This window comes from Manis javanica, chromosome 15 (genome assembly GCF_040802235.1).
Source record: "Manis javanica isolate MJ-LG chromosome 15, MJ_LKY, whole genome shotgun sequence".
In the NCBI taxonomy this organism is placed as follows: Eukaryota; Metazoa; Chordata; class Mammalia; order Pholidota; family Manidae; genus Manis; species Manis javanica.
The window spans coordinates 13,334,168-13,349,318 of NC_133170.1; the positions used below are offsets into that span (position 1 = coordinate 13,334,168).

A 15,151-nucleotide genomic window follows, 5' to 3' on the forward strand; every position below is an offset into this window, starting at 1 on the left:
CCGGGCGTTTGCCTGCGAAGTCCGGGGCGCAGCGGAAGGCTGCGGCGCGCCGCAGATTAACTGATGAGAGCGAGTTCTTTTCTTCGCCGGGAGGGGTGGGGAGCGCGGGCCCCGGCGGCCGAGGCGGAGAAGCCCGGCGCAGGGTAGCGGTCCCGGGCCGCCGTGGAAATTTCCAAGGACTTGGCGCGGCGCGGCGCGGGGCGCGCGTCTGGGGGTGCCTGGCGGCGCCGCGGCGCGGGAGGCGGGGAGAGCGGCGGAGGGCGCAGGAGCTCTTCTCGGAGGGGACGCCGCGGCCAGATGTCTGGGAGGGCGCCGAGCCTGTGCCCGGACCCGCGCCGCGAGCGGCCGTGATGCCGCAGAGCCGGCGGGAGCTACTCGCCGCCGCCGCGCTCCGCGCTCTCGGAGGTCCCGGCGCCCGCCTTCTGCAGGGGAAGCGACTCTGGCCATAGCTCGTGACTTGCTCTCCGGCCACTTCCCCTAGAAAGAAATCCTTGGAAAAGTTGCATTTAAAAAGAAAAAAATCCTTGCGCTGACCTTTGGGGCCCTAGAGGCCGAAGAAGCGTGCGTGCGAGTGGAAGAAAGAAAGCGAAAGGTGCATGTGCATTGGGGGCAGGCGCGGGGGCACCCTCCGCTGCCACTTCGCCCTAGCGCTGTGCTGAGGCCCCGGCCCTCGCCCCCCGGACCCCGGGGCTGAGATGAACCCCTGCGGGCGGGCCCGGAGACACACGTCCAGAGGGGCCATGGCAGTCCTGGCGTGGACGCTCCCGCGGATCCGGCTGCCGGTGGGAGCCAGCGCGCTCTGCGTCGTGGTCCTCTGTTGGCTCTACATCTTCCCAGTGTACCGGCTGCCCAACGAGAAGGAGATCGTGCAGGGGGTGTTGCAACAGGGCACGGCGTGGAGGAGGAACCAGACGGCGGCCAGAGTCTTCAGGTACTTGTGCCCTCGCGGCTCCTCCCCATCGCGTCCTTTACTCGCGGTGCCTGGAGGACAGGGTCACCGGCGAGCACCGCCTCGCGGAGGCGTCCCTCCCCTCCCGTCCTTCTTGTCCTACTCTTTCCGTGTCATTTCCGAACGGAGACTTCAGGCAGGTGCCTTCTCCATCCCTTACCCCGAGACGCGGGCAGACAGCTGCTTTGCCCGTGTGAAGCCTGTATATATTTCTTCCCAAGCTTGAATTGCATTCAAAGGTTTGCGGATAACCGGTGGGAAGGAGAACCCAGGCCAACTTTGACCCTTGGGCTCTGCAGACCTTTGAAGCTGTAGAGAACGAGAAGCAGGTGAGAGGTGTCTTCCTGAGATTAGGTGAATGGCTCTGAGATTAGGTGAATGGCTCGTAACATGACTCACTAATGAGGGAGTGATGGGCAAGTCCTGGGCGGTGAGAACAGGGAAACCCAGCCAGGATCCCTCTGCTTTGTGCAAAGTGTCCCGAACAGACCCAGGGCGCTTACTGATGCCCTCCTGAGATCCGACTCCTGTGTGATTTTTATTGAAGTTTCAACAATTCTCTGGTAACAGCCATTCTTAGATTCCCATCTTCTACCCACAAACCCAGTCTCCAGAAAGAGGAGTTACTTCCCCAAGGTCATGTACCTTTGGAATGTGGGATTTTCCTTCCGTAAAGCTCTAAAGTTCCCGGGTCTTTTGCTTGGCTTAGACTGTGGCTGCCTTCTGGAGGATGGGAGATGTACTTTAGGAAATGACTTGAAATCAGAAGGTGAAACAAAAACCTGAAACCAGGTTGGAGATCTGAACTCTGAGGATGCCTCAGAGGTTGTAGTTTGCCTTCCTGTCTGGGAATTGCAGTTTAAGTGTCTAAAAATATGTTCTTGGCAGTAGGGGTTGTGTAGTTCGGTTCAAAGGAAGGCAGGAGCTGCTTCCCCTTGCTCTCCACTTCTCTGGACATGAGGAAGGGACACCCCAGTGCCGCCATCACTGCCAGGTGCCCCTCTCACCTGCAGTGCCTGGATGAAGATGCCCTTCCGTTGGCTTTTCCTGAGAGTGCAGTGGGCTGGGGGTGGGTGGGTAGGCCTTTCCTTTGCTCTGCATCGGAGCTTTCCAAGCAGTGTCTGGGTCGCAAGGGGCAACGTAAACATTTTTCTTAACTGTAGTTACAAATGTTCAGAAACACCTTTGCATTAAAAACAAAAACCTTTTGAAATACATGGTTTCCTTTCTCCTGTCAAACCTGCTCCTGGAAAGAAGGTCGGAGAGATAATAGCCAGTTCTTGAAGGGGAAGGCCACTGAATTCTTTAAACTGGGAGGGAAGACTTTCCTTCTCTCTCTTCTTAGAACTCTGCTATCATTAAGGTTAAAAGTAACCATATTCCCCTTTAAAGTACATAAGGACTAATTCTCTCTTGCCTTCGTGGTATTGATTGTTGGACTCAAAAGCACCCAGAAGACATTAGCATCCAGTAATAATCCTCTCCCCTAAAGACAGAAAGCACTTTCATTTCAAGTAACGTAAGGAAATGAATTAAGAACTTCCCATTGGGTTGCAATGAAAGAGTCCATTTTTTTTTTTTTTGGTATAGGAGTCGGAATAATGAAGTTCTGTTTGAGAAGAGATTCCTTTTGGAGGACATAATCAAGTGGAAAATGTCTCGTATTTTGATAAACACAGGCTGATGGTTTCTGAGACACATTTACCCCTTGCTGTCTATAGCCTGGGGTAATCTTCAGTGGCTTTCGCTGTCATTTGGTCTGCGTGTCCGTGTGCAGAATTACTTATTGAAAGCCATACATTGTAAAAAGTGCCTAAATATATATCCCTCAATATTAGCATCTATGAAACTGTGTAAGAGGCACCGTTGCTCATTGAAAAGAGTTTGGGCTTGGAAGTAGACTCCTGCAGCTTTAGGCTGACTGTCCCATGACTAGATAAGCAGCAGAGTATCTCTGGCAAGTTAGTCCAGCTCTTTGAGTCTTTGTTTCCTTATTTATCAACAGGGATAATATCGTCTGCCATGCAGGGTTGGTATAAGGTCTAAATAAAAAACTGATGCCAAGTGTCTGGCACATTTACCCAATTATGGTGTTATAAATTATAATGTTCTGTAGATGTTACACTTTAAGTAAGGACAGCCGGCCAGCCCATTGGAATTTGGAGCATTTTTCCTGCCACATTTGCAGAGAAACATTAGTGGTCCATATTCTGCCTATCTTTCCTCTCCCCACCACCCCCTTTACTCGGAAGCTAATAAGAAGGGATGGGGAGTTTTAAAAGATAGTAAAATATCAAGGTGTGTTAAGTGAAAATTTTTTAGTCTGCATGTTTAATAAAATGCACTGTTTTTTAAATATCTGGATTGTTTGTATGTGGACAGTTGTGTATGTTTGTCAAATGTTAGACAGTCAGCCAGAAGCATTTGTTATGTTAAGGAGATACAACTTTGGGAAACAGGTATCTGTGCTTCCCAGTCTGGAATATTTTCTGCACAAATACAAATGTATGTTCACAAATGTACAGTATGGGCTTGTGTGTGGGATATAGGCACATTTACTTGTAAACCATGGAATGGTGCCATGAATACGTCCATATATACATACATAAGTTAATAATTACAATCAGTCAATCGACCAGTGTTTAATGAGTAACATCTCTGCACCAGCTGGTGAGTTAGGAAATGCACAGGACGGACAGATAGCTCTGTGACACCTAGTGGGTGACTGGCAAAAACAACCAAGTAAAGAGATGGGATGATTTAAATGCTATGAGGACAAAAAAGAGTGTTGCACCAGAATTTCAGATTCCATTTTGCTCTCTTGTGCTTCCATTTATTCTTGTGATTTTTCTTCTCCTAGCTCAGAACTGGTTAAGTACTGACTTCTCAGAGGGAAGTCATGACACATCACCTAGGCAAGAATGGAACAAAACTGCAAGAGTTTTGAACTAAACAGGAAACTTTCCTGAGATCCACATGACAATAGAAAGATAAAGAAGTCGGTTGACTCTGTCACAGAAACTTAAAGTTTGCACGTAACTCTCATTGCCTCTGACTGAATAGTCAAGTAGTGTGGGGAATTAACCAAACCCAAATGGCATTTGTTTCTTTTATCAGGTCTTATAGCATCATCTGCTGTGCAGGGTTGGCATTTCATTTGCTTTTCAGAAATAAACTTCAGCTCAAAACTTATGTGCAAGGCTTTATTCATGAACCTGACATGCTAATAACATAACAATAACAACAAAACCTGCAAATTATCAGGTACTTATCAGCATGGCCTCATGCTAAGTGCTTTAATGTGATGTCTCATTTAATCTTCCTAAGAACCTTGTATGAATGGATGCATTATTATCCACATTTATAAGGATGAGCATGCCCAGACCCTGCTATCCTTGAGTTTGCTGCAATCCCACGGGTTAGGCATCTGTGTATACAGCTAGCTAACCAACTGGCCGTCAGAGAGGCGACAGAGCAGAATGAAAAACTTACTAGGATTTGGGAACTGTCAGAACATGGTTGAAATTCTGCCTATATCCCTTTCTACATGTGTGATGACTGATAAATTCAGTTCTCAGAGCTTCCATACCCCCATTTATGAAATGGGGTTTGTAATAATTTCTTACAAGCATGTAGTGAAACTTACCTGATAGCATACGGAAAGCACCTAGAATGATGTTTGCTATGTACACGGTCGTTATGACTATAGAAATACAGGCAAAGGGCTGGGGAGGTCCTCAGAACAGGGCATTTAATTTTACCAGAAGAGGGAAATCAGAGGGGGCCGTGTTTGTACTAAGCCTTGAAGGATAAGGTGGGGTGGTCATAAGAGGTGAGGGCAGAAGGTTGTTCCCGGCAGAGAGAACAGTACCTGGGCCAAGCGGGGAAGTGTGCGATTGCCTGGTGTGCTTCCTGAAGGGGAAGTTGTTAGTACACCCATGGAGAACAGAGTAGAAAAGGAGGCGGGGAGGATAGGTGGAAGCCAGGTCGCAGTCTCTGAACGGGCTTGTGGTGCAGGTCACGAGAAGGGAATAAATCCCAAGCACGCAAGGGCACTGGCTGCGTGTCAGCTGCCGGCCCAGATGGCACATCCCTGTTCCTGGTGGATTTGGGGAGAGGTGCTGCTGCACCAAGGTGCTTTGAGAATCTGTGTACTCACTGGGTGGTAACCTTTACTCTAAGCAGTCATATTCTTCTTGCCTTTCCCAAATTCTCAGCGAAACACTGCTCTGAACATTTCAGTGTTGTGTGGCTTCTCTTCTGTCCCTGTCTTTGAAATCTATGGACACTGGCAGCTCCAGGGATTTCTGGACCCTGAGGGCAGCAGAAGGGCCCTGGGGACAGGAGGGATTCGTGGAATTCACCTTAAAAAGTAGCTTAGGAAAAAGGTGGCTTAATATGTTTGGCACTTAAGAAAATAAGCTTTAGTTATGTTGTGCATTTAGAAAAGTGAAAAAATGTTAGTAATAACCACAAATAGAGATAAATCACGCACACTGACTGGACACAGAGTGTTAGTATCTGTTACCTTGTGTTCCAGTAGCTGCTTTATAAAGTGGGTATTCCTATGTTCTTTGTTTTACAGATGCAGAAATGGGGGCTCAGAGAGATCCATTAACAAAATGGTGGGGTTGCGTTTCCAACCCAGAGTTGTTTGATTCTAAGCTTTATGCTTGTTCCCTGTTAATTTTGGATAAGGGAAGCACTGCTGCCTATACCTCTTGTCATCTGGCCATGATTACTTCTCTAATATCGTCTTTCATCGGTGTCCCTCTTCATGCTGCAGTAGTATTGGTAAGCGTTACAGTTCCTGAAATGAGCCAGGCTGTGTTGGCTGTGCTTGGGTAATTCCCTCTATCTGGAGTGCCTTCCCTTCAAGGGCAACCCCGCCCTTTATCTGGCCAATTCTTACTTATCTCTTGATAGAACTTAATCATGCTTAGGAGCAAAGGTTCTGAAGTTCGCTCTGCTCAAATCCTGATCCACCATTCGCTGTGCTCTTGAGCATGTCAGCCTTCCTTGTCCATTTCCTCATTTGGCTTCTTGTAGGATTGCTGTGCGTTTAGAATAGGTAATACATTGAAAATGGCTCAGAACTGTTTCTGGCATATGTTTAGTACTTAATCCATATTAGCTTTCCTCAAGGCAGCTTCCCTTCCCTTACTCCTTCCTGCCTCTCTAGGCTATTAGAAGCATCTCATCTCTGTTTTTTAAAAAATACCTTGTGCATATTATTGCATTTCTTTCAGTTACCCAAAATATCTGCTACAATATGTCTACCACTATTAACCATAGAAGCTACTGGAACATAGAACAGTGAACTTAACAAAATTCTTACTTTCTTGAAATGTATGGACTAATGAAGGGAAACATACACAGGTAAATGCACCCATACCTGGTAGTGACAGGTGCGTTTTCCATGCTAGATTAAAAGTAGCAGTTTGTCTGCCTTTTTTGCTGACTCATTCATATTTATATTCCCCGAGCTGAGCACAGTCCCTAGCACACCAGTCTTCGTTGAGTTACTGCCTGCATGAATACTTTAGAAATGTGTGGGACCAGATGAGGGGATCATAGGAGTAAATGACATTCTCTCTATTCTCAGAAGAGTTCCTGCTCTAGGGCAGGGTTTCCCAGTCTCAGTGCTACTGCTTACGTTCTGAGCTGTGTAATTCTTTGTTGTGGACGGGGCTGTCCTGCACACTGTAGAATGTTTACCAGCATCCACGGCCTCTCTCCACTAAGTGAGACAGCCCACTATGTCTCCAGACTTAGCAGAATGTCTCCTGGGGGGAAAAATTGCCCCCGGTTGAGAGTCACTGCTTTAGAAAAGCAAAACCAACGCGGTTGACAGGATTTTTAAAATACAGAAAATATCATGTAATTAACAGCTAAATTTAGAAACTATAAACTTATATATAAATTCTTTGAGTACTAGCAGAGGAGTGAATATATTTTGATAGATGGCCAGGTCTTGATTAGGGAAGGGTGGGGAGGGGGAATGTTTTTGGGAAATTTACTATAAGCAGCTGTCTCTATTGAAAGCTGTGTGGGAGCTGGCAAGGGTTCTAATCAGAATCCCCCTTAGACCCTGGCAACAGGAGCTCATTCATGCTCCGTGTCCTGTGTTCTGGCGGACCCACTCTGCTCCTCCCCTGCTTTCACCCCTTCTCAATGGTGCAAAGTCTTTGTAGAGCCTGGAATTCCTGGCTCAGATGAGCAAGCCCATCTCCACAGGCTGCCTGCCTGCACAGGACATTCCCCATCCCTCATCTGGAGAGTGGCCTGCCCCATTAAGGGGTGACCAAGGAGCAGCTCTTTGCAGGATGGGGACACTGTGGAAGGAACTTGGATATGGGCCTGGGTGGGTTCCCGTGTACACGTGGCCTGGGGGCTCTTCCTGTGACAACACATCCCGGTCCCAAACTTCAAGTTTGAGAAGCCTAAATTTGAATCTGGCATTCCAGGTTGTTCTTCAGGCATGTTTGTTCAGGAAAAAGGACGGGACGATAGAACCCAAATGAAGGTGTATTAGTCTTCATTTTGGAGAGGAGTATTTGGGGAGCTAGTCGAACCAGTTGAATAGCTATAAGTGTTAGTGTAGCTCATGGCCAGTTGGTGTGTTGGCAAAGTTGTGGTAGGAAGCTGGAGCTGATATATTGAAATAAGAATACGCAGATTAAAGAAAAAAAGAATATGCAGATTACAACCTTCTGAAAGAGGAGGCACAAGCTGCCATGCAAGGCGGCAGGGAGCTCCTCAGCATCTGAGCTTCCACTTTGGGGAGTGCAAATTGAAGAAGCAGTTTCAGGACACCCACATATAGGAGTTGGAGTCACAAGATTTATTACTCATTACTTATGGATCCCAGAATCGAGGGGTGCAGTGAGCTGGGGGAAGGGCAGTTCCCCATCCCAGGTCGTGAGTGAGCAGGAGATGGAGAACAGGGTAGCGTGTACAGATGTTGGGGGTGAGGCCACTAACTTCTCACCACCTTAAGTCTAAGTGGTTGTTTTGAAATGTGCCTTGGGAAGAATAAAGTGGGAAGTGATGGTGGGCATCCTAAACTCAAATCCATATCTAAATGTCCAGTCTCTGGGTGTGAGCCAGATTATACTGTAAAATGTGTAGGCTGCGACTCAAGAGACATAAAAGTTGTTTTTCTTGTCACGATTGTGAATGGAAGTGATGCTGACTCTGTATCATTAAAGCAACCCTTTGTGATGGAGTTGATAGATCTCTAGAAAAATACAGTGCTTTTAGCATTTCATTCTGTTTTGGCTCCATTGGGAGCTGTGTGACCTTGGGCAAGTTGCTTTACCCCTCTGTTGCTTTGTTTTGTCAACTGAAAAATGGTATACTGTGCCAACCCACTTCGTAGGCTTTTGCTGCTCATTAAGTGAGGTAATTAGTGTAGAATCCATAGCCATCCTCATGTGGCTTGAGATGACAGGATGCTTGTTCCCATCTAAGAAGGGTCCAGACTTTGGGGCCACAGAGAATCAGGTTTTAATTCTGGTTCTGTCGTTTATTAACTTTGTGACCTTGAAAAATTTACTTGGCCATCCAGAGCCTTAGCTGTGGGTGGCAGTACTTAGCCTCAGAGGATTAGGTGCTGAATAATTGCTAATTATTAAGCCATAATGATGAGAAAAGCTGCTTCCTGGGATACATGCTGTGCCTGTTTCTTGTACCTTCAGTCATGGAATATATGACAGTGAAATGTGACCTTGTGACACCCTTTTTTCCATAGCGTTAGGACTAAGGATGCCATAAAGTGGCCAGCAGATTTTTAAGGAAGAGAGCAGAAGAGCCCGGCCACAAATCACCTATTTGTTCATCCACATTTACCAAGTGCCTGTTGCTTCACAGGTAGGCACTGGAATACAGTGATGAAAGTAAGACATGGTCCTGATTGGGCAAAATTTACAGTCTAGCTAGTGTCATTGGTGAAGTCAGTAAGAAATCTAGTAATAGATTTCTTTAGGATGTTCCAAGGGTTATAATTTGTTTCAGATGATTATACTGAGTTTTGAAGCGACTGATTCTCTCCCTTTCTGGGCCTGTCTTCTGGCTGTGGCACTGCGTGAGGGGGAAGCCGCCCAGACCATACGAGCTGTGTCACTCCCTTAATTAGGTGCCAGGAGGAAGCTGAAATGAATTCACAGCGACACTTTCTCCATTATTCAGGGCTTAAGAAACAGTATACAACCAGAGATTTCCAAGTGAATGTAATGAGAAAGGGCTTTTTTTTTTATTTGGACAAATTGCTTGTTTTAATCATTGATAGAACAAATATTCTTCCATGTCCCCCATGCTTACCTAAAAATTTATAATGTTCATTATTTGTCTGGTTTTGGAAGTAATAGATACTTGCTGTAGAAATGTTTGAAATGTAATAAAAAGGAGAAAGAAACACTGATAATTCTATCCCTCAGAAATACTCATTGTGAACACTGTTTCTTTTTGGCAAAGTTGTTCACATATGTGTGCATTACTAAATTGTGTGTATTTTGTATATTTAGTTTTATGTCCTCTTTTATTCACTCAATGATACTTTTTAAAAACATTTGCCATGTAATTAATTAATCTTTAACTTTGAAGCTTGTGATAAGATAGCTTTATGATTTTCATTTTGGAGAAAAATTATTAACTGTGAGTTTGTGTTTTTTTAATGTTACCATATTGGAACAAATTACTTTCTACAAAAGGATCCTTAAAAAGGAGATCAAAATTTGACACAGGTTTTGTTCTTTAAATATTTCTTCATATAGATTTGGCATATAGGGGGCAGGAGAAATCAAAAGCCTCCTTAAAGAGTTCTGCTTTCTCAAAGTTGGAATTTCAGTAAGAGCAGCACGATTTTCCTTTGTAGAAGTGACTGGAGACAAACATTGCCCATATTTTGGTATATACTGCATCAGACCATTCAATGTTTCTGTGTGTGTGTGTGTGTATAAAATGAAAATATGAGTTTGACAGTGTATTCTGAATATCTTTTGAGTACCACTGTTCAACATTATCCCTTTTTAGGGGCTGTGAGATTTTCCTGGGTTAGGATAGTTAATTTATTCAACTAATCCACTGTTATTGGATATTCATGTTATTGTAATTTCTCACCTTTATAAATAATGCTGTGATGGACATCTTTGTGTTTTTGTCTTAAACATTAATCTGTTTATTTTCATAGTTTAAATTTCTAAAAGTAGTTTCTTCACAGGTTTTTCCCCCCCTACCATCAGTTCTTATAACTGGTTTCCTTGTTGTTCATAGAAAATCTTGACTTTAGGTAAGGGCAGGTTTGAGGTTTCTTCCATTTCAGTTTGGGTAGTGATTGTATAAATATGAAACATACAATTATCAATATTATATGATGAAATTCTCCTCAGGAAATTTCCAGGAGGCCAAAGCAATTTGGGAAAGATTCCCATACAACTGCTCATGCACAGTGGCAGCCTCCCCTGCTAAGCAACGTGGAGACCTCGCTAAGAGGAATTTATTTAGCGCACTGGAGTGTGTACCTTTATTTTATCTGTCATGGTTATCCTCTCCATGTACAGTACAGTTGATAACTAGCTTGGTGTTTCATTTACGTTTAAAAAGAAATGCCTTTATGGATCCACTTGCATCATTTTTCTAGGACCTCAGCAATTTCAAAGACTAATTTTAAAAAGGAAAATGAACTTTCGCTTATGATAAATACAGATTTCAAGGAAAACATTTTAAGTAAACAGTTCTGTTTTATGACTGTTATTTTAAAGTCATTTTCTGTTTTGTAAAATTAAGAGCCTTGGGCTAGAATCTGGAGCAGACCATATGTACCTGTGTGGAGGGTGAGGGTGCAGCAAAAAGGCACAAGGAGCCCATGATGATATTTTGTTGGGTGGGGTTTTTGGAGGTTGGGTGTTGGTGATTGGGTGACACTGGCCTGTATCATCTTTACCTTCTCCCTTGCACCCATTTGAAGCAGCTGTGCACACCATTGGTTGGGTGCTTTAGGTTCAGAAATCGAGTCTTGGTTTTACTTCTCTGCCTCCTCTCCTTCATCATAGTCTTGTTAAATGTCTAATTAAATATTAGCTGTGTGAATGAAAACATTCGATTGTCTGAAAGGCTTGTAGACATCACCTGAATACCTTTCAGGGGTAGTTCCATTTATTGCCTCATGCGAAGATTCCATGTACAAACATTCACTACCGATCCATTTTTTTCACTCCTTTGTTCATTCCTCTGTTCAGCAAATTCTGTTCAGTGCCTTCTGTGTGGCTGGCTGATTGCTAGGGGCTGAGAATAAAGTAGTTGGCCCAGAGGACATGTTCATTCGCCCCAGGGCATGAGCACCGGGCATACTTTATAAAAAGAACAGTGATATTCTCCAAAAAAGTCACTCAACTCCTTTTTATGGAGGAAAAACAAGCCCCGTTGAAGTTCCCTCGCAGACTTTAGCTGTGTCTGTATTTAGTACAGACCCGAGAGGGCCAAGTCCCTCCTCTGGTCCACTCTGGTCTAGCCAGCATTGTGATGGTGAGGCCAGAGGCCGGTGTGCAGTTCTGTGGTGTAGCTTCTGATTCTGATGACCCTGTGCAACATGGGAAATGTGAGAGAGGAAGGGCCCTTTAAAACTTTGCTGTAAGATATTAGAGTCCGTGGGGGAAAAGCAAAACTCAGTGACTGATAGAATAAGAGACTGAGCGGCAGGCTGGCCTGGGTGGGGACTGTTCACTCTGTAACTCATCTCCACCCAACCAGCCCTCCTGCGCTGTGGAGAAAAGGACAGGGCGCTTGAGGGGGAGGGGCGGGGCGGCCGGGAAATAGGAGGCTGTGGATTGAGGAGTCTCAATTTGGGGTAAAAGCACAAAGGCGTTTTATTTTTTCCTAATAACTACAACAACTGTGCCATGTAGAATGTACCTCTGACCCTGACTCTCCACCCCACTTAGCGGGCTTCAGTGGGTCTCGGACCACCTTGGCCAGATTTTATCAATTTTCATCCACGTTGATTATTGTGACAGTCGTATTCTGGCATTTAGCTCAGTTTTGCTTATTTTAAAGCACAGTGAAAACTCCCGTAGCTACCACCCCTGCCTGCTCGGCTGCCCCTGACCCTCCAGGAGTTTGGAGGGTGGAGCGGCAGCGTGAAGCGCATTTTCTGCCAAGAGCTGCGCTCCGCCCCCACTGGGAGCTGCTTTCTTCTCATTGGCAGGGGGCATATGAATATTCATAGCTCTGTCTCTGTTGGTGAGTGTGGCTTCTCGCGTGAACCCTGACAAGCTGACCCGTCTTCTGAGAGCAAACTGCCCTAGTTCCTTGGCGTGGTGGGCAGCCTTCTAGGTGGAACACGAATTGGTAAAAAATACTCTGTCCGCAGGCAACCCCCCATCCTTGCCACACCAAAGGGTTTTGTTCACGGCCACCCACTCTCTGCCCCACCATATTTTTTTCTATTTGTTTCTCCTTTCTAGGGTTGACCTTAAGTAGTTACTTTACCAGCAAAAAAAGGATTTATTCAAGAACAGCAGAGAATTGCAACTTGGGACAAGGAAGCTACATAGGCTAGTCCAAACAAACCAAGACGAGGACCTTTATTTTATGGAGAAGGAGGAAGTTGGGAGGGGCTGTTTTGAACTAAAGCCCATTGGGGAAAAGCAAGAGTTCAGGGCCGTGCCGGTCCTTCCGGATTCCGTTGCTGGGGTGGTGAATTCCTTGCAGGAGGGGCAATGTCCGTGTTTCCCCGTGGGGCCCTGTGATTGGTGATTCAGTCTTCGAGTCGGGGGTCTGTGATTGACAGTCCTTGTTCCTGGAGTGGTATGGCCTGATGACAGCCTCCCTTTCCGGCCTCTCTGCTGGGTCTTAGTGAGGTTTCTCTGTATTAACTTTCACACCGATAGCTCCAGGCCAGTGCAGTGAACAAGCGCTGTGAACTGTTGCCCTTTATTGCACACCCTCTCCGTCTCTACAGGCGGTTCGTTTGGAACCTGCCCTGCCCCTCCTTCCTCCCTGGTGGCCGCGACGGAAAGCACTCGTCTCTCCTGTCCGGGGCATGGAGAGGCAGTAGCCTCCCTGGCACGGGCGTTCCCAAGGCTGCTCGTAGTTCAGGTCCTTTCCAAGGAGAAAGCAGCTGCATGGTGGCAGGGCTGTTTCTCTTGCTTTGGTGCCCCTTAGACACCCTGTAGAGAGGGGGCGGGCTCCGACTGCTGGCGGCTTTCTGAACTTGCAGAATGGGGTACTTAGCACAAGTTGCTCTCAGTTTTGGCCTGTGACCATAATTCCCAAGTAAAAGGAATAGATCTCCTATTTCGTTATACCTGTCTTCGGAATAAGTTTTTGTACCATTACAAAAACCTTTCTCGTTTCCTTTTTCTTCCTGTTCAGGAAGCTTGGGTATGCTGGCTAAGCAGAAGCCAGCTGGGGAGTTCCCCCTGCAGCCAGGCCGTCCAGTCCTCATGAGATGCTCAGCAGGCTCCTCTCGCTCCCAGTTTTACTTTTATGTTGACCAGGATTGAGGAGTGGTTCTGGGGGCGGGTGGGCCATATATCCATCCACTGGCTCTCTCAGCTCAGAATGAGTAGCAGCTGTGTCTCCAGCTTGTCAGCCATGATTCCGGCATGTAATCACACTGGCCATCCAGTTACAAAAAGAAAGAACTGCTAAAGAAGTCAGACGATTGCTCTTAGTGTATCATATTTCAAGATTTATAACTTATAAGCAGTCCCCCAGATTCTCTTTGGACTTAAAATAGAGATGCACTCTGGAGAATTAAGTTGCTATTGACATGTCCGTCACCAATCACATTGGTGCAAGCACAATGCGAGATGCTTTCATGTGTGGTGCTCCATCAGGAAATCTAACCCTAGATTTTAATATCAGCTCTATTTTTCAGAAAATAATTGATGTTATTTTTAATAGTATAGTTGTTAGTTATTTTGTGTCTGCCATATGCCAGGCAGTATTTTAAGCACTTCACACAGCATTATCACATAGCGTTAACAAATACTCTATGAGGGAGACATTATTGTCCTTATTTTACAAAGAATCAGGCTGTGAGTAATGATTTCCCTAAGGCCATTTAGACTGTAGGCGGTGCTGAGAGGTAGCATTTAATGAATGCTAACTGTGTGTCAGGCCCTCTTAAATACTTCATGTATATTAACATCATTGTAATAGCCTTCTAAGATAGTCCCTCCCCTCCCCCCGCAAACCACACAAATTATTTTATGTTTCTGTGGAACAGAAGTCTAATGTGGGTTTCAGAGGGTTAAAATCCCAGTGTCAGCAGGCTGCATTCCTTTCCAGAGGCTCCACAGGAAGATCCATTCCCTTCCTGCTCCAGGTTGTTGGCAGAATTCATTTCCTTGTGGCGCTTTGAGGGACGTTGCCATTTCCCTGCTGGCTGCCGGCTGAAGGTTGTCCACGGCTTTCAGACACCACCCTCATTCCTCGGCTCATGCTTCCCTTCCTCCTTAAAAGTCCCCACAAGCAGGCTGGGAGTTTCGGTCCTGTTTTTTTTTTTTTTTAGAGCATTTTTAGGTTCATAGCAAAATTAAGAGGAAGGTACAGAGCTTTCCCATGTACCTTTTGCCCCTGCAGGTATATAACATGCCCATTATCCACATTCCCCTACCCCCAGGGAGGGACGTTTGTTACAATTGAGGGACCTACATTGACACATCATTGTCACCCAGAGTCCATAGTTTACCCTAGGGTTCATTCTCTTTTTTTGTACATTCTTTAAGTTTGAACAAATGTATAGTGATGTGGATCATTGCAGGATCACACAGAGCAGTTACACTGCCCCAGGAATCCTCTGTGTGCCGCTTGTTTATCACCCCCCTCCCCCAGCCCAACCACTGAGCTTTTTATTGTCTCCATAGTTTTACCTTTCCCCATTATGTCACATAGTTGGAATCCTACAACAAGTAACCTTCTTCATATTGGCTTCTTTCACTTCATAATATGCATTTATGTTTCCTCCATGTCGTTTCATGGCTTGATAAATCGTTGCATTTTAGCACTCCGTAATAGTCCACTGTCTGGCTGTACCACCGTTTGTTTATCCTTTACCTGCTGAAGGACATCTTGTTTGCTTCAGAGTTTTGCCAGTTAGGGATAACGCTGCTCTAAACAGGTGTGTACAGGTTTTTGTGTGGGTGTATTTCCAGCTCCTGTGAGTAAATACCCAGGGAAATGATTGCTGGATTTTAT

At 45.6% G+C, this 15,151-nt stretch overlaps 1 protein-coding gene across 3 annotated transcripts in view; it reads left to right on the plus strand.

Moving 5' to 3' along the window:
• The first annotated feature begins 543 nt into the window (after positions 1-543).
• Positions 544-15,151, plus strand: part of ST8SIA1 (ST8 alpha-N-acetyl-neuraminide alpha-2,8-sialyltransferase 1) — a 129,135-nt gene continuing 114,527 nt past the window's right edge. For 2 of the 3 annotated variants that reach the window (XM_037020306.2, XM_037020307.2), the window contains exon 1: positions 544-931. In XM_037020306.2, coding sequence (XP_036876201.1) covers positions 696-931 — 236 coding nt within the window. In that variant the 5' untranslated portion in view covers positions 544-695. The other variant, XM_037020308.2, reaches the window with a different exon arrangement.